This window comes from Accipiter gentilis, chromosome Z (assembly GCF_929443795.1).
Source record: "Accipiter gentilis chromosome Z, bAccGen1.1, whole genome shotgun sequence".
Classification (NCBI taxonomy): Eukaryota; Metazoa; Chordata; class Aves; order Accipitriformes; family Accipitridae; genus Astur; species Astur gentilis.
This window is the reverse complement of record NC_064919.1, coordinates 71,118,069-71,144,917: the sequence shown is the minus strand read 5'-3', so window position 1 is coordinate 71,144,917 and position 26,849 is coordinate 71,118,069. Positions and strand designations below refer to the sequence as shown.

Here is a 26,849-nt window from a genome sequence, read left to right as displayed (position 1 = left end):
GCATATTTTGAAGTGTTTGCTCTCCAGTGCTTAAATGGGTGTCTGGGCTCCCTGCCCAATTTTTGGAGAGAGATGGACACTTCAGATGGTGCTGCTAAAAGTCATAATGGGGAGCACGGATCTGCTGACAGCTAGTCGATGGCAAATGTCAGGGCTGAGGCGTTGCCCTTTCTGTGTGTGTCATGAAACAGTCATTCCACAAAACCCACATATACCCGTGCTGCCCCTCCATTGGTATGAGTGCTCCCACCATGAGGGCAGAGCCACACGCTCCATTCAGTGCTTGGTTCGGCACAAGGAATCACATGCAATCCTTGTCCTATGCCAATCCTGCCTGAAGCCCTTCAGACCAAGGAGGAAAGGGATTCCCGGTCTCCTGCTCCCCTTCTTCAAGACATTAGTGGACGATATGGTCAACTTTCTTGGTTTTGTTTCCTTTTATAAAATAAAGCACTGCTACTATAGGGGAAAAATTTCAATGGGGAATAAACTTGGTGATTGGAACAACTCTACAATCTGTAGCTTTCATCTGGGATGGCTTGCAAAAATACCCTATTTAACTCAGCAAACATGACAAGTTTAGAAAACTGGTTTTCTCTCTTTTGTTTCCAACTGTAAGAAAAGAAACTGAAGCATATGTCTTCTTGGTATGCTTATTTGTACTAGTTTAAGTAAAAACTATCACTAAAACTTCTTGTGTTTTGCATCTTCAGCTACAGAAACAGACTTGAGGGACTTGAAGCTACGGATTCGTTAACAGGCTGAGACCTTCCACAGCACTGCCTGTGAGCACAGAGCACAGAGCACAGGCTTTCTGTCTTCCCAAGACACTTACACAGCATAAAGGCAGAGGTGGAGGACTGAAAAGACGTTGGAGGATAAATGTCTGGGGGCATATTTTTCAGTGTGAAAAAACACCTGGAGGTCACTCAAGCACATTTTAGCTCAATTTAAAAATAAACTACAGATTTATAAACTTTATCCATGTAAAAGATCAGAGACATGAAAATGCTAAAAAATATTTAACAGATTTATATCTCTGTATTCCTAAACTCCAGATTTTCAAGCCTAAATCATCCAGTGGAAGGAACAATGTCAGGCCCCAAAATAGTATCTACCTACTCTGCTAGCCAGCTGGAAAACCGCACACGCAAAATGTTACATACGTGCAAACAGAGAGAGGAACTGGTGCAAACACCGTACTTGCAACACTTCAGTCCCAAGTATAGTGATTAACAACAGTCCAGCTCAGCTGCTGCCTATCCCTGATGGGGTCTGCGGGTGCCTGACCTTACTGAATTCCTTAGGTAGCTAGAAACTTGCTTCTACACCTGTCCCAAGCTGCCCTAAGCAGCCCAGACAACCAAAGATCCATGGACATCCATGAATTCACCCCACTTGATGACCAGCAAGCATATTCCTTTGTAATTTATTAATTAATTCAGTTATTGCATGATAATATTATTACTGGAAACCTGGAGATGCCAGCCAAAACTGGAGTCCCAAAACATAATCACAGATTACAAGATGGTGGCTGTTAAAGAAAATGGATAGAAAACTAAGCTAAGGCTAGTTGAAGGGTAGTAAGTCTTCCAGAAGTCTTGAGAGAGAATACCACTCGTGATTTCCAGCATTATCATAGAATTACAGGATGGTTTGTGTTGGAAAGGATCTTAAAGATCATGTAGTTCCAACCCCCCTGCCATGGGCAGGGACACCTTCCACTAGACCAGGTTGCTCAAAGCCCCATCCAGCCTGGCCTGGAACACTTCCAGGGATGGGGCATCCACAGCTTCTCTGGGCAACCTGTTCCAGAGCCTCACGACTCAAACAGTGAAGAACTTCTTCCTTACATCTAATGTAAATATACCCTCTTCCAGTTTAAAGCCATTACCGCGTGTCCTATCACTACATGCTCTTGTAAAAACTCCCTCTTGGGCTTTCTTGTAGGCCTCCGTTAGGCACCAGAAGGCTGCTGTAAGGTCTCCCTGGAGCCTTCTCTTCTCCAGGCTGAACGACCCCAAGTCTCTCAGCCTGTCTTCGCAGGAGAGATGCTCCAGCCCTCTGATCATCTTCGCGGCCCTCCTCTGGACTCGTTCCAGCACATCCACGTCCTTCTTATGTTGGGGGCCCCAGAGCTGGATGCAGTACTGCAGGTGGGGTCTCACCAGAGCAGAGCAGAGAGGAAGAATCACCTTCCTTGACCTGCTGGCCATGCTTCTTTTGATGCAGCTCAGGATATGGGTGGCTTTCTGGGCTGTGAGAGCACACTGACTTGTCATACATGAGTTCCCTCAGTGTCCTAAACTGGCTAAACTGACCAGACATAGTTCTGGTTTCTGTGAAGATCAGCCATTCTTCCCACAAGAACAAATACGAATATATAATAAAATAAAAATATTTACACATAAAATTAATAAAAGCACTATTTAGCAGATTAAGTAAAAGTTACATTAAATATACTTTCTCTCTTGGGAATTCAGAGAGACATTTTCTTGTGAGGTGCCACCAGTCTTGTTTCTTTTTCATCGGGCTGATTCTCATGGGTATTTGCAATGGCAAGAACATAGTCAGGGGAGAAACGAATGGCTTTTTCAGCTTCCAGCCACAAACTGGACATCAGGGTAGTGAACACGAATCAAACAGGTCTATGTTACCACCAGCCATATCACTTGTATAATTTTCACGTAGCTTAAACTAAACGATAGTAGTCAGGGAAAATATCACAGATGCACTTTTTGATACTGGTTTTCTAGACAACAGCAGCTAACAAGAAGCACCAGTTATAAAGAAAAAAGTCATTTATGGGCATGAGGTTGCTTGCCCCTTCTCTTGCCAGATTTTCTTTTCTCCCCTCTCCTCTCCTCTCCTCTCCTCTCCTCTCCTCTCCTCTCCTCTCCTCTCCTCTCCTCTCCTCTCCTCTCCTCTCCTCTCCTCTCCTCTCCTCTCTTCTCTCCTCTTGGTTTAGCATGTATAATGATTAATATAGTATTACATTTTTTGAGTATATTTAGCACTGGAACATAGAGATAGAGGTGCACTGCTGCTGCAAAAAGCTTACTGTCAAAAGATCAAAAAAGGAGAACTAAAGGAAAATGAGACTCCTCAAACATATATAATAATCCTGAAATTCAAGCTTTAAGTATCTCAAGCTATACCTCTTTCATGACTTAGCAAAAACTTATAGTTTTTTATTGGTGGGGAATTATTTTGGCCAGCTCACATGACAATTCACTACTGGGCTAAATGTTCTAATTCTGAATGAGATAATCACTACTTCTAAAGAGCATCACGATATTCTTCACATCAGAGAAAAACTTTTAGAGAAAGTGGAAGGAAATCCATAGGGCCATGGTCATGACTCATGTGGGACTGTAAGACACAAAACTGTTTAAATGACGAAAGAAACAAAATTCTGTACTCAGAATGTATAAAGAACTAAATATCTTAATTTTAGATGCTTTCTTTTGCATTTTAGTGCTGAATTTGTAAACCAAATATTTAATTGGCCATCTTTCTTTCATCGTCTCTTCACAAATATGAGAAACAAACTGCTTCACTAGATGAAGCATCTTAAAATAGCTGAGAGGTCAAACAAAAAGATGTTCACATATATCTGTTATAAATAATGCCCAAATTTTATGCTAGTGTACTGTCACAACAATTTTCACTTCTTAGCTCTAACTAGGTTGTTCAACACAAACATATATAGTTTTAAAATTACAATGTAGCTGAAGAGTCTTCAGCTGGTTTTCAGACCACATTCACTTTACACAAAGGATCCATACACATCTAAAAAGGGGGAGAGAGAGTTTCCCAAAAGCTAAATCCAAAGTTGTCAAACTTACTTTCTAACCCTACAGAGCATGAGTAATTGGCTGAAACAGCATGGGAATTGCTGTGTCTCAAGGATAGCATCCAGTATAGCTGCTGTCAAATCCTACCACTTCTAAACACCCTGCTGAGGTAAAAAAAAAGTGTTTCTACCTCAGATATAAACTTACTTAAGTGTTAAATAAGAGTTGACAAGAACTAATGAGTCAATCAATTATGTTAACAAACAGAAACACAGTATATGTAAAAATCTTGTGCTGGTAGTTTTATTTTCGCTAGCTTCCATGGGAATAACGATGGGAAGGTTAAATGAAAAGGAAGAAAGCATGTAAAGTTCTACTGGAATTTGTTTTATCATTATTTTAAAAATAAACTATCTCTTAATGGATTTACTTTGACAAAATGTTACAGTGTTGATATTAATGTTCTTCATGCAAAGTATTTTGATGCTTTCATTTCCAGTGCCTGGCAGTTACTATGCCAGTTAAGAGCCCCAATAAACAGACTGATTTTCTTTTAAAACTATTTTTAGAAGATGAATAAATATACATATTTGTGATATGCAAACATTAACAGAAATACAAATAAAAATCCACATAGGTCTAAGCAGTGTAGTAATTTACCAAAATTGTCACATAATAAAAAGGACAGAGAGAAAAACGCATTTATGGTATAGGTGGGTATTGCCATGGGCAAAATAAATAAGTGATGGGAAAAAAGAGTGTTCATATGATTGATGCTGAAGGGAAACCAGTGTTTCACTTACTTCATCAGAAAGTCTCTGCAAGAAAAATGTAAGTTTCTTGTTTGGGTTCAACATCTTAAAACTTCTTCGTGATCAAAACAATACAGCAGTTCTAGAAGTTACCCCTTGCCTGTTGCAATTACATTTCAGTTGCTTTTTTTTGCCATTTCCTTCTTAAACCATATCTGACATTAAATTTCCCCAGCTGGAAAACAATTCTCAGGGGGGATGCCCAGTCATTTTTGAGACAGATGAAGATGTAATTCATGTCTTTCATTGAGGGAAGAATTGATCATCCTCAAGAGCACTACTCCACCTTTTTCATTAATGTGCTTTGGAAATCCCACAGGAAAGTACTCTTAAAAACAGATTCATTTTAAATTACACACAATATTTGCTCTCCAAGTTCAGGTTTTGGCCATAAATCTTGTATGCCACTATCTTAAAAGTATGAACAGAAGCATCAACTCAGCAGTGAAACTAGTGGAGATAAAGGATTGTTTGCAATGAGCCTTTGAATATTGCCAGTCACTTAAGGTAAACTGAGCATATGATGCATAAAGAATTAATCTGGAGGGATAAAAATTGTAGATACGACCATCTTCTTTGGTTTCTATTCAGAGGTACAGAGATGCAGTTAGGAACCTTCATACTTGAAGACATATTCATATAAATATGTACATGCATATTTGTTTGAGTTGCTGTTATTTTCTCACTTTTTTTTTTTTTTTGACAGTCACATGTTTTCTCTCTTCTACAGGCAGCCCAATTGTACAAGGCCGGTGGCTCTGGCAAAGATTACAGCAGTTACATCATTATTAGCCATTCAGCCGTTTTCAGTATTTTACAGATGGTTTCTCCCATGCATATACAGGGAAAATATAGATGTGCTATACAGGGCTCTACTGTCACAGCTCCTCACCTACGAGCGCCCACTTGGATGAAAAGCAGGATCTCCAATCTTGCATACCATTTTGTCACACAAAACCAAGATTGAAATGACACTGAATACACTGCATGGCAGCAGTTCCTGCCAGATCAATAACAAGTTGCAACATTTACTGTAAAGAAAGCCAGTGCGACTACAAGGCACCTTGCCAAGGTAAGTAAAGGTGTAGCTGTCCTTGTTGCTATCGGTTCTCAAAGCAGAGAGGCTGTAAAAAAAGAGATGTTTCAAGAAGATCGTAAGTAACAAAGAGGAAAACACTATGAGCCTAGACACGTGGAAAGACTATGCCAAAGCACATGTCTGGATTAAGAACAATGAAGATGGTGAGAAATAGAGCATGTTCTAGTGCAGTATGGTGAGGAGAGCCTAACAGTTCAATCACAGCGTTCATTTCTGCTTGGAAGCAAGGAGCACAGCTCCAACAATCTCTGAATTAGGTTGTTTTTCTGTTTTTTTCAGGTCACAACTTTATTGTGATGGTACATTACACATGTGGGATAATGTCATGATTATTTGGAATAAATTCTATGAGATTCAGGTTAGAAATAACTCATTAAATATAACTTGCAGCTGGAAAAGCTATTTCTACACTGCCATCTCAGTTCCTCAATCCTCTCTAAATAGGTTTATACAGTTGCATCTAATTAACCTAAGTGGTTAATTCAGAACATTTTATCCTTACAAACCAGAACCTTGTTCCTAATTAACTATTAAACCACTTATTCCATTGTCCTCAATGGGAGCCAGAACAACAGAAACCTACTTAAACAAGTATTGTCCCAGGTATTTTATTGTATTAGAAGGTAGTCAAATTCGATCAAAATCAGAACATGATCCTCAACCCACTGACATGTGGTGAATTCTGTATCATTTCAGTCCTGGTCTTATTCGATAAAATGCCCAGATGAGCTAAGGAACATAAGACTGGGAGAATAAATAAAGGCAACAGTGCATGGATGGTCTACCCAGCACGGCCCAGCACAGGTTCTCCAGATATCTCCCTTTTCTACCTCTCAGACCCTTCTGAGATAACTGAGGCAATGCTCTCCCACAAAATTCACCAGCACGCTGTTCTCCACGTGAGAGAACAAGAGAATACAGTGGTGGGCTTGGGGTATTTTTATTTAAAAAGCTGTTCACAGCAACTGACAACTTTCTCCTTAAAGTGTAACACAGAATTATATCAATTTGAAATCTGATTAATTATCTTTCCACCTTATAATACATGATTACCTAATTTAAAAATGAAATGCCCCTTATAGTCAAATGTTAGGAAAAGTTTAAAATTGTTCATATCCCACTTCTACCCATACACTTTTCTTATTTATTTTTCCTGTATAACTTGTTCTTCAGCTTTCAATTAGTAATGATGCCCTGTAAGGACATCTTGTTGCTTTCTTTAATACATAAGTAAATAAATAATGTATTATATTTTATTACAGCAGATTAAAAGTCTCCCATTTCAACTGATAACTGACCATATTTTACCATGTAGACTAGCAAAACAGCTTCAAATTTGTCTTCTAAAAATTTATTTTAAAAGTAAGTCTATTTAAGACAGCATAAAATAGCAAGACAAACTAAAATCTGTGCCCAGTTCTAAGGCATTTATTCAACTGACTTCTTCACATGCAAAGATCTATTGGTATTATGCAAACAAACACAGAGGGGAAGGATCTTACAAGACATTAGTGACAAGCTGAGAATATCTTTTAGTTAAATTACTGTTGCTGAGTAATTTAGAAGTGTAAACAGTCATTCTGAACTGGTTACTATTAATACAAAGCTGAAAATGCACAGATACCTGAATGGATTGTGATTACCCTGCAAAGTACAAAATTGTCATTCATGTTAAAATAGATTGGGAAAAAAATGGAAAATCCAATTCACATGTTCCCCTTCTGTCTCATCACTGCAGGAACCAAAGGCAGCTTCTAACACGTGCACTTGCTGGGTAAGGACTCTGCAGTATCGCAGTTCCGAATGGTGAACCACAATCCAGACCAGGGGCTGCACAAACAGCTCTTTGGACATCATCACCTTCTCTGATGGCTCTTCAGCTCCAGGGTGGAGCAGGGTGACGTGGTGAGCAGCCAGCAGCTGTGTCTCGCAAGAGGACTGAACATCCCCTACCTCCCACTTGTCTGACATGGGGTGTATCCATCGGGCCATTACCCTGTGAAAGCTATGTGGGCTTTCTGCTTGTGTTAAAAGCTTAGGGTGGAAGAACAAGAGGCTTTTTTTTCCAAATCTGCAGCCAGGAGTAATGTGTGCAAGCTCCGGCAAGTGCAAAACAAGGAATTATCCCTAGAATGGCTTAAATAACAATGAACAACAAATTAGACTGTAAAAATTCTTCTAAAAAACTGTTACACTTCAATGTCAAAGTCAGGCTGATGCAGTTCTGATCATTTTCAAAACTGATTGACTAGCATCAGCTAGAAATCATACTGCAGGAGTGAACCCACCTTCTTAGGTCTGCAGCCAAGACTCCCAGCAACAGGCCTATTACCATACAAGCCAGACAAAACTCATATAAAGAAGAAAACGTTACCTTCCAACATTTGAGTTCAGGGAGATTTATCTCAGGCTATGTTCTGCATGGTTTATCTCACAGGGAAAACATCATTGGCACACAATTACTCTCTTGGCGTAGACACACAAGAAAGGCAGCTCAGTTTGCACAGTCTTAAAAAGGGGGTAAAGAGATGAAGCGAGAAACTTTATACTCATAACACTTTCTATTTACTCTGTAGGGGATGGATTATTCTTTCCATGAAAGTGATTATGCATAGACCATAAAGTAGGAAGTTGAAAAACAGAATATGTCTTGCTTGGATTTCAGTAATTGCCTGTGCTGTTCTTTTTTGGTAGTTAGTATTCTATTATTAGGAGACCATGGATCATAAGGCCTCCTAATTGTCTCTATCGGTTATGTGTATTTTGCTACTGTTGTACAGAATTTGAAAGAGTGAAAAATAAAAACTTGATAGTATGCTCCATTATCTGTGTCAGTGATATTTCATGGATGTATGCTTCAGCTGCAATGATCCATACTTTTCTCAAATAAATAATTTTCATTTAAATGAATGAAAAAGCACTGGCACAAATGAGCACAATTTACCCATATAATGTTAAAATATGGGTAGTTCCATGTAGACAAAAAGGTTTACATGAAATGAGATCCATTAGAATTTCCCATTTGGAACACTGCCAATTTAGTAAAGATTGTAGTAGGTGCTCTGTTTAGCAAAATGGACAATAGGCTCGTAAGTTACATGACAGAAAAGAAAAACTTAAGAGCACTGAGCTTGCATATGTATATATTATGAGGCTGATTTTTGCTCTTCAGAAAATGTTTCAATTCACATGTTCTTTCATGTTGTATAATGCTTTATTTTGGAATTTAATAGCTATTATTTATGTATCTGATCTATCATTTCTGTTCCACCTATATAAGCAAATTATATTTAGTAAACTAGAACTACACTATCAAGACATAATATCGACATCCCCAACAGTATCGAAGTAACTGCCTTTATACTCTCTAATTTTAAAGTGGAGAAAGAAAAGGCCTGGTAGTTCAGGTTCTGGCTCTATAGGATCAGAGTCTGCAGATAAAATACCTTGCTCTCAACTGCTGTCATAGAGACAGACTATCCATCAGCCAACATCCCAGTTGAATCAGGGAGAAATACCAGCACTGCGAGTCCTACCCAATAACAAAGTGACAGCCAGCACAACTCCCAGGCACGTTCCCTCCGGGGAACTGGGCTGAGCAACCCCCTGCTCTGATGAAGCTGGAGAGCTCACCTCCTACCACAGCTACGTTGAGCAAGAAGCACTTGATTTTGTTATTCAAACTGCAAGCAAACAGCATCGTTTGTTTCCTCTCTAGATGACACTAGAGGTGGAGCTGGTCAGCACGTCAAGCACGCATGACAACAGCTTCGTCTTGTAGGGAAGACTGCAGAACAAGGAGGAAGCCCCCAGCAAACCTCACAGGTGTCTGAGATACAGCCCAGCACAAAATGGAGGTCAGCTGTGTAAGGCTGACCTGATACGCAAGCAAGTATCTGCACACTAAACAAAAATATGAATAATTCACAATGGTTTGCATACTTACCTAGTCCTGCTAGTGAACACTTCAGGGGGGGGGGGGGAGAAAAAACAACACAAAAAGTGCCGAACACCTTGGGCTTTTGATATTTCTCATTGATCCACACAACCCGACCCCAGCCATAGACTTTTTGTGGGAGGGCACAAATTCACTAATTTATACATAACAGGCATTTTCCAAGCATGACTTTCCAAAAGAATGCACAACTTGCTGTTTTATCTCCTCCCTGTAGAAATTGGCAGGAAATAGGGATTTTGTCCTACTTCCATCTCTTAATGGTAAGAAGACAGGCAACATCAATACAGAGGCTTTGTTGCAGAATTCACAGACTTTGTGCCAGTAGGAGAAGGTGGACTCTCCTACATCTTATTTCCCCCAGATTTATTTAACAAATTTCCTCCCCTCACTCCCTGTGAGGTAGACAACTCATATTTGATTGATGTATCTGTAATAAGCAATAAAAAAGTGTGTCCTACTTTAAGCTAATTTACTTCAAAATTGCCACTCAACCAATACTGGTATGCTTATGTGCAGTACTTCATTAATTGACACAACTTTATGGGGCCTAGAAAATATATTTTAAACTACCTCCTTGGAGGACAGGAATTAAAACTGAATGAAAAGAAAGTAAAATATATTATGTCACCTCCCATTTCTATAAGACCATTAATTAAAAAAGTTAAACTGTATAACACCATCATTGACAGGAAAACCCCATGTCTTGTAGACACAGTGCTGTTAAAATAGAATTAAATTAATAATCCAATCAGTAAATACATGTGTTTTCATCCAGCACTACCAAATGCCCACCTAACTCATCATGTCTCCCTTCCTACACAATTCCTGTCAGTCATCAAAAGGAGAGACAAAAACCCTTGACTTCTGATCTGGCTGTAGGAGATAGCAAGAATGGTTTGATTTTCTGTAGGGGACAAAAGTCATCTGTATTCCTATGACAGAAACATCAAGCTACTGAAGTAACAGTTGTCTTCTGCTGTCTGGACAACACAAGTGTTCTTTTACAGTATTTTTATTTAGGCAACAATAATGACTCAACATCATATACGCATAATAGATATTTTTGTACTGTTGGCAACAAGGAGAACAACAAGGAGAGGACACCTAGTGGTGATCTGTGATAATTAGGGTTGGTAGCTTGGAAGCAACAGATAAAATTGTTAATGTAGGATCTCATTTAGCAAAGCTCTTACACACTTACTTAATTTTTAAGCACTTTAGTAAGACTTAGCATTCAAGAAAGCTTGTATTTATGAGCTTTTCTGGAACATCATTACATCATGTGATTATTACAAATCAAACAGTAAAAAGTAGAATAAGACATGCCTGTGTGGTATCCTTAAAATATGTTTTGTTAAACACCTGAGCTTTAGTAACAGCTAGAATGGATATCAACACTGTGAGAGATTGGAAGAGTTAATGTCTCAAACACTGTGGTGGGGCAAGTTCTGCCCGAGGGAATTCCGAATTCACCATGACCCCTCCCTGGTCTGTCCAGCCTGGGTTGTGACAAACACTTAACGTAAGTTTATGAACCTTTAAAAGGTTTGGCAAATTGAAAACCAGATTTCAGCACAAGTCAAATCAAAATAAGAAATTGCTGCAATTTAAAATTATCACATATTTTACTAGATGATTGGTTGCAAAACATAACCTTTATTGCATGCACATCTTGCAATAAGCATTTAGTGACTTCAAAATTGGTTCTAATTCTACTTAATCAGGCAACTCAGAATGCGAAAGACTTAGGCTACAGTTTTAGAGATACCACTTCTATTTACTCATACAGCTACTAGGCCTTGTCCTGTGTTAGAATAGCTGTAATCCAAGCTGTTAAAGTCTGTTTTTTAAGCAGCTTTTGGTAAATACAGTTATTTGAAAGAATCAGGAAATTTATACCATAGATAAATGTAAAGCCACGTGGCATATCATTTGACTGTTGTAACAATGTATTTATTCATAATTGTTCATATCTTTTATTTTTAATTGTTCTGTTATTTGTGACCATATTTAACTAAGAATAACTGACTAGTTGCATGCAAACTATGTCAAATGTTCAGGGGTCAGCACCTTAGGCAGTCTTAGGCAGTCTCATAAAATAAGTTAAAGTAAGTAAGAATTAGATCCAGTATGTCCTGTTTGGTATTTTTAGGAACCTATGCTAAAAAAAAAAATAAATTAAAAATCCAAACCCAGTGTCAGAAATTACTGCAAAAGTATAATTTCTGCAAAGACCAATTTAAGTAACAATTTTTTTCTTGCACATTATAGTATATAATTTTGTTTAAGTAAGTATATCATCTATTTGTCAACATCTGAGTTGTAAAGGACTAGAATATTAGATCTCGTAGCTAAAAAGCAGTTTTAGGACAGTATGAATTTGTAAATTCAGTAAATTAATTCCTGCCAACATATCTCCTGTCCCTTTGTTAAAGTGTTTCTTCCCATTTGCACAGAGTCATTCATTTGGGTAAGCTATTAACATCAGACTGATATGAATATATCAATCAGATTTCATATATATTGCACCACAGGCTATAGCCCTGTTCCCTCTTAACAGTTAAGGAGAAAGCTTCTGCAATGCCTACATTATTTATCTCAGTATTACTCTATGTGGCTGTTAGCAGATTGATCTTGGTTTAATTCATTTAAATGATGTGGAAATAAAGAAAAGGAACCATGTTTCACCCGTATCATACAAAAATCTTTTAAATTTTTCCCTACTCATCTTAAAGTTCAGGATACTGATCAACTGAAGTCCAGGTATGTGACACTAAAAAAGGAAAATCCCAAACAATTTCAACCTGCCTTTTCTGTTGGAGGACCTATAAATACCTCAATGGGATAACAGCCTTGTTGTACTATCTGGTTTGTTCATCGATCAGTTTTCCATGAAGTATCCTCTTGGCAGTTTATGAAGAATGAATTTGCTGGCTGTCCTCTCAATATTTCTGAAATAATGCTCATTATTCTGGATCCAAATACATAGAATTTTAGATTTATCTGCACTACATTTAAAACCAACATGTCAGCCCATACGGAAAAGCTATTAAACCCTTTTGACTACACACAAACAGGCTCCAGTTCTGTGTCATAAAAATTAGTTACCAGTTGCTCCCTGTTGTGCATGTGCAAACACACACAAAACAGAAAAGATTAATATCTGCAGCCAAGGTCTCACTGACCACCCCTGTGGGATCATCCAACTACTGTTTCCTAATTCAGCAAAGTTCATCTCTACCCAGTTTTTTTGTTTTAAAACATTACGATGCTGTAACACACAATTCCTCCAAAGTGGTAATGGACCACTGTGCAGAACTGTTTCACAAACTACATCCTAAATTAATAATCAACTACTGTGATAACAAAAGCCAAATATGAAAATCCGTTAACACCTTCATTTCTGGTATCTGTAAAATGCTAACCAGAAAACCTGAACATTTTCTTCTTGCACACATTTCACTTGGGGATTTATCTGAACTTGATTCAGTCTACATATTTATCACTGTTCCTGCACGTTGTCACAGTCATCAGAAATCTTTCTAAAAAGCAGCCAACAAGCTTCTTGCTGCTTTATTGCAGGCTCAAAAAAAAAACCCCCAAAAGCCCCTTCAGACCCTCTTTCACCTTCCTGACAACATCCAGGGAGGACTATTATGTCTTACCAAACACTAAAAGATGGACTCCATTTATTTTTCAATACTTGTCAAATAAAGTATCATACAAGAAATATTTCACAAGTTTTACTAGTAGAATCAAAGGTGAAGTTGCAATCAAGCAGCCATTAGCTAAAGGTTAAACACCAGCTATTGCTGGTTTGGACCTCATCCTCTGGTCACTTCTAGTCCCACTCTGTGACCGATTCAACTGGGTTTGATTTAGAATACCTGATTTATCTTTGACAACAGATGGAAAGGGGGAAAAAAAAGCTATTAATTTCTCTGCTTAGTAGGGCTTTATAGTAGCAAGCTATTAACTGAAGCTGCCAGAAGATAATGTCATTGAATGCATTTCAGAAGGTTGTCTCTCTGTAAAGCACAGAGAAGACAAAAGCACAGCTTTATGGTAGAACTGCAAAATATGCTTAATCATTTGCCTTAGTTAAATTGAGTACAAAACTGCAGTGCTCTTTTTCTGTGTCAAAAACATAGTTACACCACATTAGAGGGAGGCAAAAAGAAGCAGAATTTACAAAATACAGTAATAAAAAATAATGACCTATTTCAGGAGCTTTTTGAGAAACAACTATAAATTTATTAGACTTTTCATACTTAGTATCATCCAGCATCATGCCATTTTTAAATATACTCTGACTTTATTTGTGAGATGGCTTTGCATTTAGGTTTCTGTTAAATCAGAATGTTAATGTAATACTGGAGATAACCAGCAGAAAAAAGCACCAGAAATCGTACCATATCATCCTTCAATATTCATTTAATTAACTAAATCTTTATCAAAGTAGGTAAATAAAATTATGCAAATCTTATTTTAATAGTGCTTCTATGAAAATGTTTCACAAGATAATTCTCTTTACACTTGCTGCAAGAAAGGTTTAGAAAACAGCAGTTATTCTTCCCATGTTTTTCCACTTCCTTTTAAAATATATTATGATATTTAGAACTACAGAAATGGGGAGAGGCAAGAAATGAAATGACTGAATCATGGTGGTATGTGCCAAAGTATTAAACACTTCCCAGCCATGAGCATGCCAAATTAGGGAATGCCATAATTTCCTGGAAATGTCACCACGCCAAGTTGGCAGGCAGCACAAGGCCATGTCTGGAAATAGTGGACTTGACAGTTTAGAAGGCAATGACTCAAAACTTGAACTACCCATTTTTTATAAAGAAGGTCAGTATTTATTCAGCCTACATGGAACCTTCAAACAATGAGCATTCTAGGAAATCTACTAAATTATATAAATGGTTTCAATTTCTCCTCAAATAGAAAAATATGAACAGGTATTTTAAGTTCTCTGTGATTACAAGAGCATTAACTTCATGAATTTAAGTGCTAGTCACCAAACTCAAATGCAGATTTTGGTGGTTGCTGAAATTTCTAATATTCCCAATAGGAGCCCATCCATGCTTATTATGCTGATGGTCCCACACCATCAATTTTTGATCTCTGTTGTTAGCAGAGAGAAGACAGTTACTCCGTGCTTTTTTTTTTCCAGAAAGGCTTTTCTACTAGCACCTGTACGTAATTACATTAATTTGTGAGTAAAAACTCTTTATTCCATTCTGGTTCTTCTGTAGCGCTTCAGAGAGACCCGACTAGTTTTTTGTAGGAATAAGATCTTAACGAGTGATGTTATAACTGTATAAATCTTACCTCTTCCCACTGGTGTATGTATCTAATCAGTCTTGAAAGGCGTAATAAACGTAACAGGCTGAGGATTTTTGTAAATCTCACAATACGAAGTGCTCTTGCTGTCTTGTAAACCTCTGAATCCATTCCTTTTTCTACAATGAGAAAAATATAATCCACTGGTATTGATGAGATGAAGTCAACCACAAACCAGCTTTTTAAGTAATTCATCTTAATGATTTTAGGATCCAGTATTATTTCAGAGCTGTCTTCATTTACAGTCCCAGTCCTAAAATTCATGATCAAGTCCAATAGAAAAACAGTGTCTGATGCCACATTGAAAATAATCCATGGTGTTGTTGTTTGTTCTGTGAAGAATGTGATCCCAACTGGTATAATGACAAGGTTTCCAACCATCATTATGAGCATGATTAAGTCCCAGTAAAACCTAAAAAAAAAAGAAAGAAACAGAATGGTTGATGTGATGTGGTAAAACACACTTAGATAAATGGTCTCTATCATGCCGCCAACTTCACCTCCAGATTCTTAAACATTTTGTTAATGCTAAGAAAACTCTCATTGTTTTAACTCATTCAATATATTCACAGTCAGTAAAGAAGACAAAGTAATTAATACATTTCATTATGTGCTTTCCTTCTCAAGAACATAAAGACAGTACTATGGCTTATCACTCCATGGCATCTCTGAAAGCTGTGTATGTGTGGCACTCAGTAGACTTATCCAGACTCCTGTCAAAACTTATTAGTGGGTTTATATAACTAAAACTGATCTCTGGTGCCAATCAGAAGTGCTTCAGCAACACAATGGTTTTTTAAGATTTCTGTCCAAATGGAAACCCAGATATCTAACAGATAACATATTAATGTAAGTACCTCTTTGCAAATGTTCTCATACCATTACAGTGCTGGAATAAAATTACAGGAAGAGAAAAAAAAGCACTGAAGCAAGAAACAGAAACAAAAATTAGATAACATCAAAACCTTCTTCCACTTCTACAACCTGAACTGAACTTTCATACATTTTTATAATCTCATAGTCTATCTTCATTCAGAGCTAGCTAAGAAGTCTGGTCAATAATAACTGCAATTTGCATAGTATAAAATGGGTAGTGCATTTCACCATTTTGCTCCAGAAGCATCTAAAGGTTCCCCTTTAACACTGTTAGAATGCTGCTAACAGTATTTGATACCAATGGTAGACAGCCAGACTCATAGCTTCAGTATCTATTATAGAAATGGTGAGTAAATCTACCCGTTACACAGAATATACATCTATCCTGATGGAAGATTTCCAGGGGATGGTAGTATATACCCAAGAGATTTTAAGAAAATTTCAGTAACTCCTAAATGTTAAATTGCCAAAGAAAGTTAATCTTGTTCAATAAAAGAACTGAAACTAAACTTGAGAAAGCCTGAACCCAATACGTGACCTCTTGTTCTGCTTGCAAACATGATCTGTTAATCTAAACTTGATTTGGACAGCCACAGAAACCAGTCAACAACGGTTCCTCATGGACTCATTAGACTTTGTAGAAGACTAGAGGCAGCAATGGCTCCACAACTATCTCCCTGCTCTGGCCGTCCATCGCAGTGGGGCACTGCACAGTGGACATATAATGGACGTGCCACCAGCACACCACTCCAGCACTGAATTCCAGGCCATTTCTGTAGTAGCACCAGCCTCCTGGCATGCAACACCCTCCTCTTAGTAAAAGTTCATGGTGATCAACAATAATAATAGTTTAACTGGCCACAAAACATTTCAGAACCATGAGTTTAGTTTTTGCTAGACTTGCACAGACCATACGGATTACATTAGATTTTGGAGACGGCTTCTTGTATTTGACAAATGATCCAGGTTTATAAATTCCCTTTGTTTCACATTTCTCCATGAAAATACTACTGAGTTTACAAATTGCTCATCTGAGAATATAAATAATTAACTCTAACTGTAGAACACACTAAAGGAAGAGTAGCATAGGACTGAAAGTGGCATGAGAATTCCCAGTTTTAATATTGTTTATTCTAAGATAAACCTACAGAGATTAGGCTTGACTGTCTTCTGAGAGAGCAGATGGCAAAGTACCTTTAACTGGTACTCAAAAATTGCATGAAATAGACTTTACAAGTAATTCCCACTATAACACAAAGTGTGTTGTCTTACACATTTTTAAATCTTATAATAAATGTGAATATTAAGTGCCATAAATATTCAGTTTTATCCGGACTGTATGTATTTTTTGCTTAGCATGTGATGGTATTAACCATACCTGTACCGCATCTGCAAAAAACTTCCTGATTTCTCTTATCTTTTTAAATTACTGTAATAGGCTTCTTGCTGTGCTATATTCCTTTTCAATAATCTAGAATTACTACACAGAAGAAACCACTAAATTCATATATCACTGCTACTATGACCTACAGGTACAATTACCACACACACTTTTACAATGCTACTGACCAAAATATCTCAAAAAACTGTTCTGGGAGAACAAACTTCTCAAAGGAATCCTGAAAATGTGTGGAAAACAACTAAAAAAAAAATCACAAAAGGCGTACTTATATCTGTGGATCACTCCTAAGCAAAGCATTGCTTGATTTCAGATTGACCTTTACATTTCACCAGCACAGGGGGCAATTATGCAACGAAGGCTAAACAAAGCTGCACAACAACCAGGCAACATTAAATATAATACAGAACCAGGTGTTTTTATCTTACAGTAATCCACAGTTTCAGGTATCGTTATGTACTGCGATGATGCAAAACACACTAGAGTTCCTGATGTTGAATGTCAGAAAAGGTGGTAGCATTAGGGCTTCAGTAATAAAGTAAAATTGAATGCTAAGGACTATGAGATTGTACCAGGTTTGTATTTTGATTTCAGCCCACAATATAGTCTAAGCTGATCTATTAGTAAGAAAAACTCATATTATGATTTATTTTTTATTTAGAAATTAATCATCCATTTTCTTCTAGGAAAATGTTTCCAAAAACCATTCTGTTGGCCATGTTACACAATATTTTTCTTGCAGGTGAGAAAAACTAGATGCAACTCCCTGTGTTGCCCTTCTGTGACCTGTGCACTGAAAGTAATACAATGCGTTCCTTGCCTACCAGTTCAGAACATCCTACTATTCATGTAACCAAGAGTGAGCTGAAAAGCTTCACAAGACAGTGCAAGCAGCTGCTGTTGAGACAAAGAGATAGCCCTTTGTTTCAAACTATTTTTAGCCTTATTTATTTCTCTTTGCTACTTCCTCCCCCACCCCTCTAAGGATGGTTATAAATTGAAAACTTACAATCTCAGAGTTCCAGATTTACATAAGGTATTATAAAGTGTTGACAAAAAGCAAGGAAGAAATAGGCCTGTGACACAAATTTTTCAAGAATGAGGAGAAAAACATAAAAGCCTGGGGGTAATAAGATCTTTCAGAGCTCATAATGAGAAGCAGGACCTGACCTTAGCCCCATAGCAAACACCTATAGAGCTTACTGCTCCTCTGAAGCTAACTCAATATAGCTACTCCTAGTTGCCTTTAACTGAAGCTACAAAGATCAGCACAACACCACATTGAACTACTCCTGAAACTTTTTAAATGCTTCAAAGTGGCTCAGAGGTTTAATATCTGTAGGTGAAAAATGTCTTCAAGTATTAAAAAAGTTTTAAGATCAGTTTTAAGGCAAATTTTTTCTAAATTTTACAGAATTATTTTATACAGAAATAAAAAAAAAACGCTAATTTTTACTTTGGTATTGTCAAATAAAACCAGTTGGATTCATAGCCCTCTTTCAGTGATCTTTTCACTCATAATTTATCTGTACTTCAAAACTCACGGTAATAACAAGGTGGTTTTTACAGCTCTGGAACATGGTGCTGAAGCTTTGGTGGTTTATTTATTGCCACAGGCTATGCTGGATAGGATGAACAGTCTGTTCAAAATGAGTGACTACTCAAGCAGCAATAAAAAACTACTTAGTATTAATTAATCAATGTTTGTACTAAGCTTAGGCACTATGAATTCTAACAGGCATTTTATTTTCCACTTTCTATATCGAACCCACAGAAAACTGAGTCTTAAAGAAGGAAATTTCAGCTGTAAGTTAGTTAATTTGCTGCATACTTTGCTGTATACACAACTGTGTAAAAGGTCATTCAGATTTGCTTTATTATTTTCTGATTGCTGCCCATTGACACAGTAGTCTCAATGTCCTTGAATCAGTATATTCATATATACTGATTATATAGTGTATATATATGTATATATATACTATATATGTATTTGTGTATGAATATCCTTACAGTACACCCAGATTGACCCAGGAGAAGTTGTCAGTGATCTCACAAACCACTCGGCAGAGTGAACAGCACGTCTAAGGCACTGAGTGCTGCAACTTGAGGCTACAGAGCAGTCAGGGCTTTGCTTAAGATTAAGTTATCCAACTTTCCAGAAAGATCATAGAAGTCTGATTATTTAATAAAAAAGAGCAAAACATACCAGTAAAACTTCATGAAATTCAGTCACAAATACTCATCAGTCATGTTATAAAGTGAAAGGTCTTTGGAAAAGATATTCATCCAAATTGCTTGTAAAGTATCTTTCAAACCAAGCCCGATGCATGAGAAACATTACTTCACTCTACATATTCAGAGATCAAGAACTGTAAAAAATTTTCAGAAGCTTTCCATGGAAAACTTACCTCCTCTTTACTTAAATATTTTGATTGACTAGCAGATGCTCAATGAAATGAGTACTGACTGGTTTTTTATCTCACCTTCAAACACAGCTTTATTTCTTTTGCTTTCATGGATCATCAGTTCACCTAACAGAGAAATCAATGTCCTATATAGAACAAAACAATCTTAGTAGAAATAACAGTAACTTAAAACTTTACTACAATGTACTGTAACAAGCACTGAAGTTGATATTATCCACGTCAGAATTCAGTTCTCATCGGACATGCCATATTTCTTTTACTGTGCAACTACATTATTCTTACAGTAAGAGAGAGCAAAGCTAGACATGCCTGAAAACATCTGCAACTTGCAGATAATTACTGGGATGTGTTCGTAAGAACAGGAGAATGAAGAAAGGAGAGTTTTCTTCAGGGGAACCAAATGTTTTTCATGATTGCACAGGTGTCTGTGCTTGAAAACTTTCTCAGAAATCATCACCTTTTTTTTTTTTCCCCACAACCGGAAAGTGAGGATACTCCCTTCTGCCCAGCTATCCATTTTCATTCTGCCTGTCTGTCTCTCTCTCTTACACATACACACACCTAGAGGAAAACATGCTTCTTCTGGGAAAAAGGCATACAAATTAAGTAAGAACTTCTTCTATTTTAACATGAAAAATTGCATTCAAAAATCCACCATGGAAAAAATTGTTTAAATGCTGCAAATCTCTTATGAGGTGCTTCCATGATGTTAGCTCAGCAGCAATTTTTTTACTTTAAAATTTCCAAACTTAGAATTTGCTGTAACCTATCTGTGAGATCACATTAATACAAATGCATTAAAATGACTAGTGAAGTGTCACTTCTTTACATTGGCCAGTTTTGCGCTAGCAAACAGGTTCCTTCTGCAGTTGTGTTCTCCTTCTGCATGGATAAAACTTTCCTCATCTGAATGTAATTAATTTTGCAAAGCTTTAGGAAGAGAAAAGGTTGGGTTTGGTTGTTTGTTTTGTTTTTTAAAGACAAACTGTTCTCCTGAAAGTGTTGATTTATATTCTTTATTCTCCTCTATTTCTGCTCTGACAGCTTGTAGCTTATGTTAACACAAACAAGGAATCTTGCAAGGCTGAGAGTCCCTTTCATGGCTCACCCCTTTTGATTGTAAAGCACACACTACAGTAGAGTTCTAACAGCATCTCCTATACTTCAAGTGCTGAGGTTGAAGGGCAGAAGTATTATTAAGTAGAAGCTTGTGACACTTTCTCAGGTGGAAATTCCATCAACATTTGCTATTCTTTTTTAATTTGAAACACATCAAGCTTAATGAACTTTCATTGACTTAGCCAGGTAGCCAGCTGAAGCAGCAGAAAGGCATTCTCTACCTGAGACTGGTCAGTCTGGGATGAGGCAGGGGCTGGTGTTCCGAAAACTCAGTTCCCCTGCCCGAATTATGGCAATCTTCCAGCTTAACGGTTTCATTCTGGTTCAGACTAAAAGCAATTAAAAAAAGTAAAATAATAATGAAGTTTTCAGAACACCAGAAATCTTCATTTGATTTCAGACTAGTACTGAAATCCTTTACTTCAAGGTTAGCCATATATACTTACAGATCCAATTTGTATGCCTTGCTATTATTTTTTAAATACTGATGCAACTTCCTACCTGGTAGCAGAAAAGGAATTCAAAGACAGATTAATAAAATACAGCAATAATCAGTCTTCTTTTTCATATAGCCATAGAACTTATCCAAAAATTACAAACTTGCACAATTTCAAACAGATTTCATGAGTTTTATCTGATAACTAAACACACTTAGCAAGATTTGCAATTTGTTGCTCAGTTGTGATTCTATGCACAAGGCAGATGATGAGATAAATGCAGCTCTTGGGAGACCTGATCAGAGTCTAGTGAAGCCAATGATCAGCAATTACTACTTTCAAAAGGCTTTAGTTACAGCCTTTGGTTAGGTTTAAAGCTTGAGTGCTTGTAAGGTTTGATTACCGGAAAAGAAAATCACAGTAGTGTTCATGGAAAGCTAAAATTTAACTAATTAACATTACACTAATATATACATTTTCAGAAAAATTGACTAATATTTAAGCAATGGACATTTCATCAAAAGGTTTTTAACTCTTGGTGTGCATGCAATAGCTTCTGTCTAAATTTTTTATAGTATTTTACATGCATTAATAAATTCTCAGATTTCTGAAAAATAAAGGTACAGGAGTAATGTGGCCCTCACTGCATGTGGGAGGGGAGGAAGGAGAGGACAAAGAGAAATGTATGTAATATGGCAGTATTATTTAATAATGAGTCTCATTGGTTTTAGCCAATAATCCTCTACCACAAGTGCTTCAATACATCTGATGTTTGCAGTTCCTTTTCCTCCAGAGAAACACATTAAACTACAGTAGAAGAAATTAAAGCCTGACTTTCACTCAATCTTGGGCAAGAATGGTGCACCAGTGTCACTGGAGTTTTGATACTGCTTTTTCAATCCCCCATCTTTACACAGTTCCTCCTTTCTTCAGCCCCATTCCTTGGTGAAAAAGCAGGGTAGTGCTTCTGTCCAAATAGCTACCAGCTAGGAAGAAGTGCTGATGAAGAGTCAGGACTCACAAATGAGTTTTCTCCTGGAAAAAGTTGAATCTGTCTATGCTGACCTGTATGCTGATCAAAACATATATTTCAGATCAAGACTGCTTCAGCATCAATGTGTCAAAACACAAGTAACATACCTTCCTCAAATTCACCCTCCCTGTTCAAACTGTTAGACCATAGCCTCTCAGTGTCAAGCAACATTTTGTGTAGGGACTCCAACTGATTTGTTTCAGTTTCATATTACCAACACTGAAACCAGTTGTAAATTGCCACATACTGATTCTTTAACTGTCAGCAAATTTCTGTAGTGGATCACTATAAAATATGCATTCACATTCTCAAATTAGAAATGACCACTTTACAGGCATGAGAAAAAGTTTGAAAGAGACAGATCTAAAAATATTTCAGCTGCAAAATAATCTCATATCTCATGTTGGAACACTTGCATTAATTAAGAATTTTGTAGTGACAGTAATTTTAAGAGCGCCATTTAGAAACATGACATTTAGGATGCCTCCATACTAAGTAAAAATTCAAAGGCTTAAACTGGGAGAAGCCTTCTGTAATTCTTCTCAACAAAGCGTCATGTGAAAAGGAAGGTAACTTAACCCATATCCCCTGGCAAAACCAAGAAAGCCAGACAGTATCACCTAATATTCTTCTTCCATAGATTTATTTTTTAACCAATTCAATCTCTCAATTAGAAGTGTAATCTTTAAAGTTTCTGCTGATGGGGAAAAGTCCATTTTCTCTACTTATTTTCAGAGAAGGAGATGATGGGGAAGACATTGCTTAGTAGCTATTGATAGACCTCAGTCATGGGGTTTGGTGAGGAGACTGGCCTGTGACCACCAAATGAATTGGGACAATTACTTTTTGAGGTGAGTTATCTCTGACAAAAAAACCAAGACTAGGACTGTCAACTTGGTTCACATAGGACACAGAGATTTGTGGTATTTGACATAAATACTACTACTAACAATTTCACTCTGATAATCAGAGGTAAAACTGGCTTTGTGAATACAACTGTACAAAGATACAGTACATTTGGACAAGCAGCTTCAAACACAAATTTTCATTTATTAGAATTTGGTGAATAATTTCTTGAAAAACTTCACTGAAGGCAAGACTGGGCACTATGTTTAAACTGAAAAAAAAGAGGTAGTCTTCAAATGCATGAAGGGAAAAATCAGAGATGAGTAAAGTGTAGAATAACTGTAGATGGGTATGAAACAAATTGATGGGTTATACATGCAGACTTTGTACTCTTACACCATGAGTGAAAACAAATATACATGACTGAATATTTATACACCTTCTATGTACCTACAGAGATGTACAAGATTCTAACTCAAGAACAAGTAAATGAGATAGCATAAATATATAGAGTTAAATTATTATTCCCTTTTACAACTATTTATGGCTGATCTTTGGCTCCAGAGCCTGTTTCTTCAAATATAAAATAGTACTGAGATTTCAAGCCCTTTAAAATAATTGTAAATACCATTTTAAGAATCAGTAAGTTGTTTTATTGTAATCCATGAATATGGAAGTAATCTTCCACAAGCTCGCTTATACCTTTCCCCATGTGTATTTATATGAACCCCTTTTCACAGGGTGATACAGCTTAGGAGCGCTGCACTAATGAGCAGGTAGGAAGGAGAATGCTCAGCTAGGAAGTTCAATATTCAGTTTTACCATTATTTGATACTTACAAATTAGCATCACCATAATTCCGTAATGCATACACTAAAACACCTGTCCCTACCAGAAATAAAACGCAGCTCTTGCAGGTGTCTCCTTGTACCAGCCACATTCAGAAATCCCCATGTTTTTCATTATTCAACTTGTGTCCAGATCTCTCTGCTAGCCATTTGCCTCCCACTGTATTTAAGCAGATGCAACGTAATTTTAACATTTCTTTAACATTTCCCAATTTACACACTGCACGTTCCAGTCTTGCCATCCTTTTGACAGCATAGCGTTCTGCCTGCATTGCCAAAACAAATCAGCTAATTATGTAGCTAGACAGAGCAGTGATCAGATAGACCTGATATTCACTTGTTTAAAACAAAAAGGAAAACCCAGGAAAGCAAACAAAGCAAACGAGAAAGAGAACACATGATGTTCAAAGATGTTCTAGTTATTGGCCTAAGTAACCGTGATCTTGTTAGTTTTACCTCTGCTCCTCTCATCGTCTTTTTACCCTCTAATGCTCCAGCAAGCTCCAGGCAAGCAGGCCTGAGTAAAGCCTCACGTACTGCCATTGTGAGCAGCTCAGCAAAGGGTGGAAGTTTGGAATACAAAACAAGTTTCTGGGGATGTAAAATCTGCCTCTGACATTTATGAGCATTGGTCAGTGTAATGGAATGTGATTGCTGAATGGCCCTTTTGCAATTTAATTCAATATAAAGAAACAAAGTTTTTTCAATGAAATGGCTTTGGTTATTCTTTAAAAAGCAAACAATCAAATGCCTTCCAAAAAAACCAACAAAACAACCTACATATACTTATTTATAAAATGTTTTTTTGGACCTGCAAAACAGGAGATAACCTGCAATATCAAGCACTCCAAGAGATTGCCTTTATGTCCAATGAGGCCTTTTCTCCTTCCAGTACACCTCTGCCAGCAGCAGTAGTGCAGGCCATATCCATCGCTTGGCTGTAATTAAAAAATTGGGTTCCATTACACTTTGTCACAGGTAATACACAACCTGAAATAGATAGTCAAGATCCATTTCTAGTAACACTATGTATTAAATTTATAAAATATGTGTTGAAAGTATTTAGTGAATTACAGCAGATTATTGGCTTGAAATACATTTGTTAATTATTTTGTTTTAATTTAGTCATATGAAACGGTTGTTGAGCCACTGAAAGATATTACCAATTATAGATTAATTTAAAATTCTATTCTCTCTTCATTGAGACAGAACCATCTAAAGTAGAGTTGTTATACAAAATATGTATATTAGATAAAGGTTTCTTCCTCCACAGTTGCCTTTATTTTCTTTTTAAAAAAAAACAGGGGAAGTCACTTTAAGCTTCAGAAAAACATGTCAGTTTTCAGCCTGAAAAATAAAAGATTGATAAAGATATTAAGATCTGAAAATTTATTCAAATTTAACCAGAGCCTTTGTTATATGCTTCACCTATAATATTTATCAGAAAAAAATATAAAAGGGAATTATTTAATAATCTACTTCACTTTATATTTTGGTAGAGTGTTGTTTTTTCACAATTGACTTTGAAGTCTCTTGGTACAAAAATTCTCTTTCTCCGATCTTTGGGCACTCAAACAAAGTAGGACATATTCCTTAACAGAGGCACAGCCCCCTTGCTGCTCTGAAGATGAGCCAAACAGTACATGTTAAGGTTGACAGGGGAAAGTGTTTGCCTGCAAGTAAAGTTGCCTATAATCGTAGCCACTGATAAGCGACTCTAAAATAAGCACTCAGAGAAACTTTGGTCAGGGACCTATGACCTGAACTATAAACAACAGCAAAAGTACCAAGGAAGCCATTTAGTCCCATACAGACAGATGTACAGATGTACAGACAGACTGTTGCTCTCATACAGCAAAACAAAAGAGCTTCTCTTTACCATGGTGAATAAAACACCAGATGTCCATCTTTATCTTCCATCCATATTCACTCAAAATGAAGTTGTCTAAATACAATAAATAGGTTCCTGTCTTTCAGCAAATGAAAACATCTTACTTTGGAGATCTCAGAAGAGGTTTTAGCCACAAGCCAATATTCCTCAGAAAGACAAAATTTAATTTAGCCAAATATTTATGTTTCATCTTTGGAGGACAGTGAGTTGTGAACTATTCAAACATGTTTAAGCTAAAGATGTGTAATAATTAGAACACCCAAATAGATGTTAGTAATTCATTGGTGTAGAACAGCCAGAAGTTGAGGGTGGAAAACGATTAATAGAACTTTTCATCATAATCTTAGAAAATATATTTACCTGTAAACTGCAAATCAAAATATATAATATGGCAGAAATAGAACATGAAGCATATTCAAATTATTCTGATGTACCAGTTCTGCAAATGTACAGCACCCATGGGTGACATTTTTTAAAAATCAATTTTACCATTTATGGTTCCTTATGCCTAGAATTCTGAAAGATGTTCAGGCACAGAGTCCAGATGCTTACAAGTATCTAGGTCCCTAGCTCATTCTGAAATCCAAATATAGATAGGCTCCTGACTTCCATCTCGGATCTTCATCTAACATCCTAGAGATTTGCACACTCTGCGCAGAGCACTAGGTAAAACTGACATTTTCAAAGCCATTCCAGAAATGGAAAAGTTTGTCCTGGAAGCATGAAACCAAGTTAAATATAATATTCAGTTTGCTCATTTTGCCAATGGCATAAAATCAGTATTTATATTCAATGTTAAGATGAGCTGCTATTCAGTGACACTTTATGGAATTGCAAGTCAGTAGCCCCAGCAGGAACATCTGCTACCATTTTACACGGATCCATGGTACCTGCATTCCTGGGCTATAAAGCTAGTTCTCCTTCCCTGAAGCAAGTCTGAACTCTGTCATGCTGTGAGGAAC

The 26,849-nt window shown here is 37.0% G+C and overlaps 1 protein-coding gene across 1 annotated transcript in view; it reads right to left on the bottom strand.

Annotated features, from left to right (window-relative positions):
- Positions 1–26,849, bottom strand: part of HCN1 (hyperpolarization activated cyclic nucleotide gated potassium channel 1) — a 200,908-nt gene that overhangs the window by 161,931 nt on the left and 12,128 nt on the right. Inside the window, exon 2 of the mRNA XM_049794339.1 lies at positions 15,001–15,424. Coding sequence (XP_049650296.1) covers positions 15,001–15,424 — 424 coding nt within the window. The remainder of the gene's footprint in view (positions 1–15,000; positions 15,425–26,849) is intronic.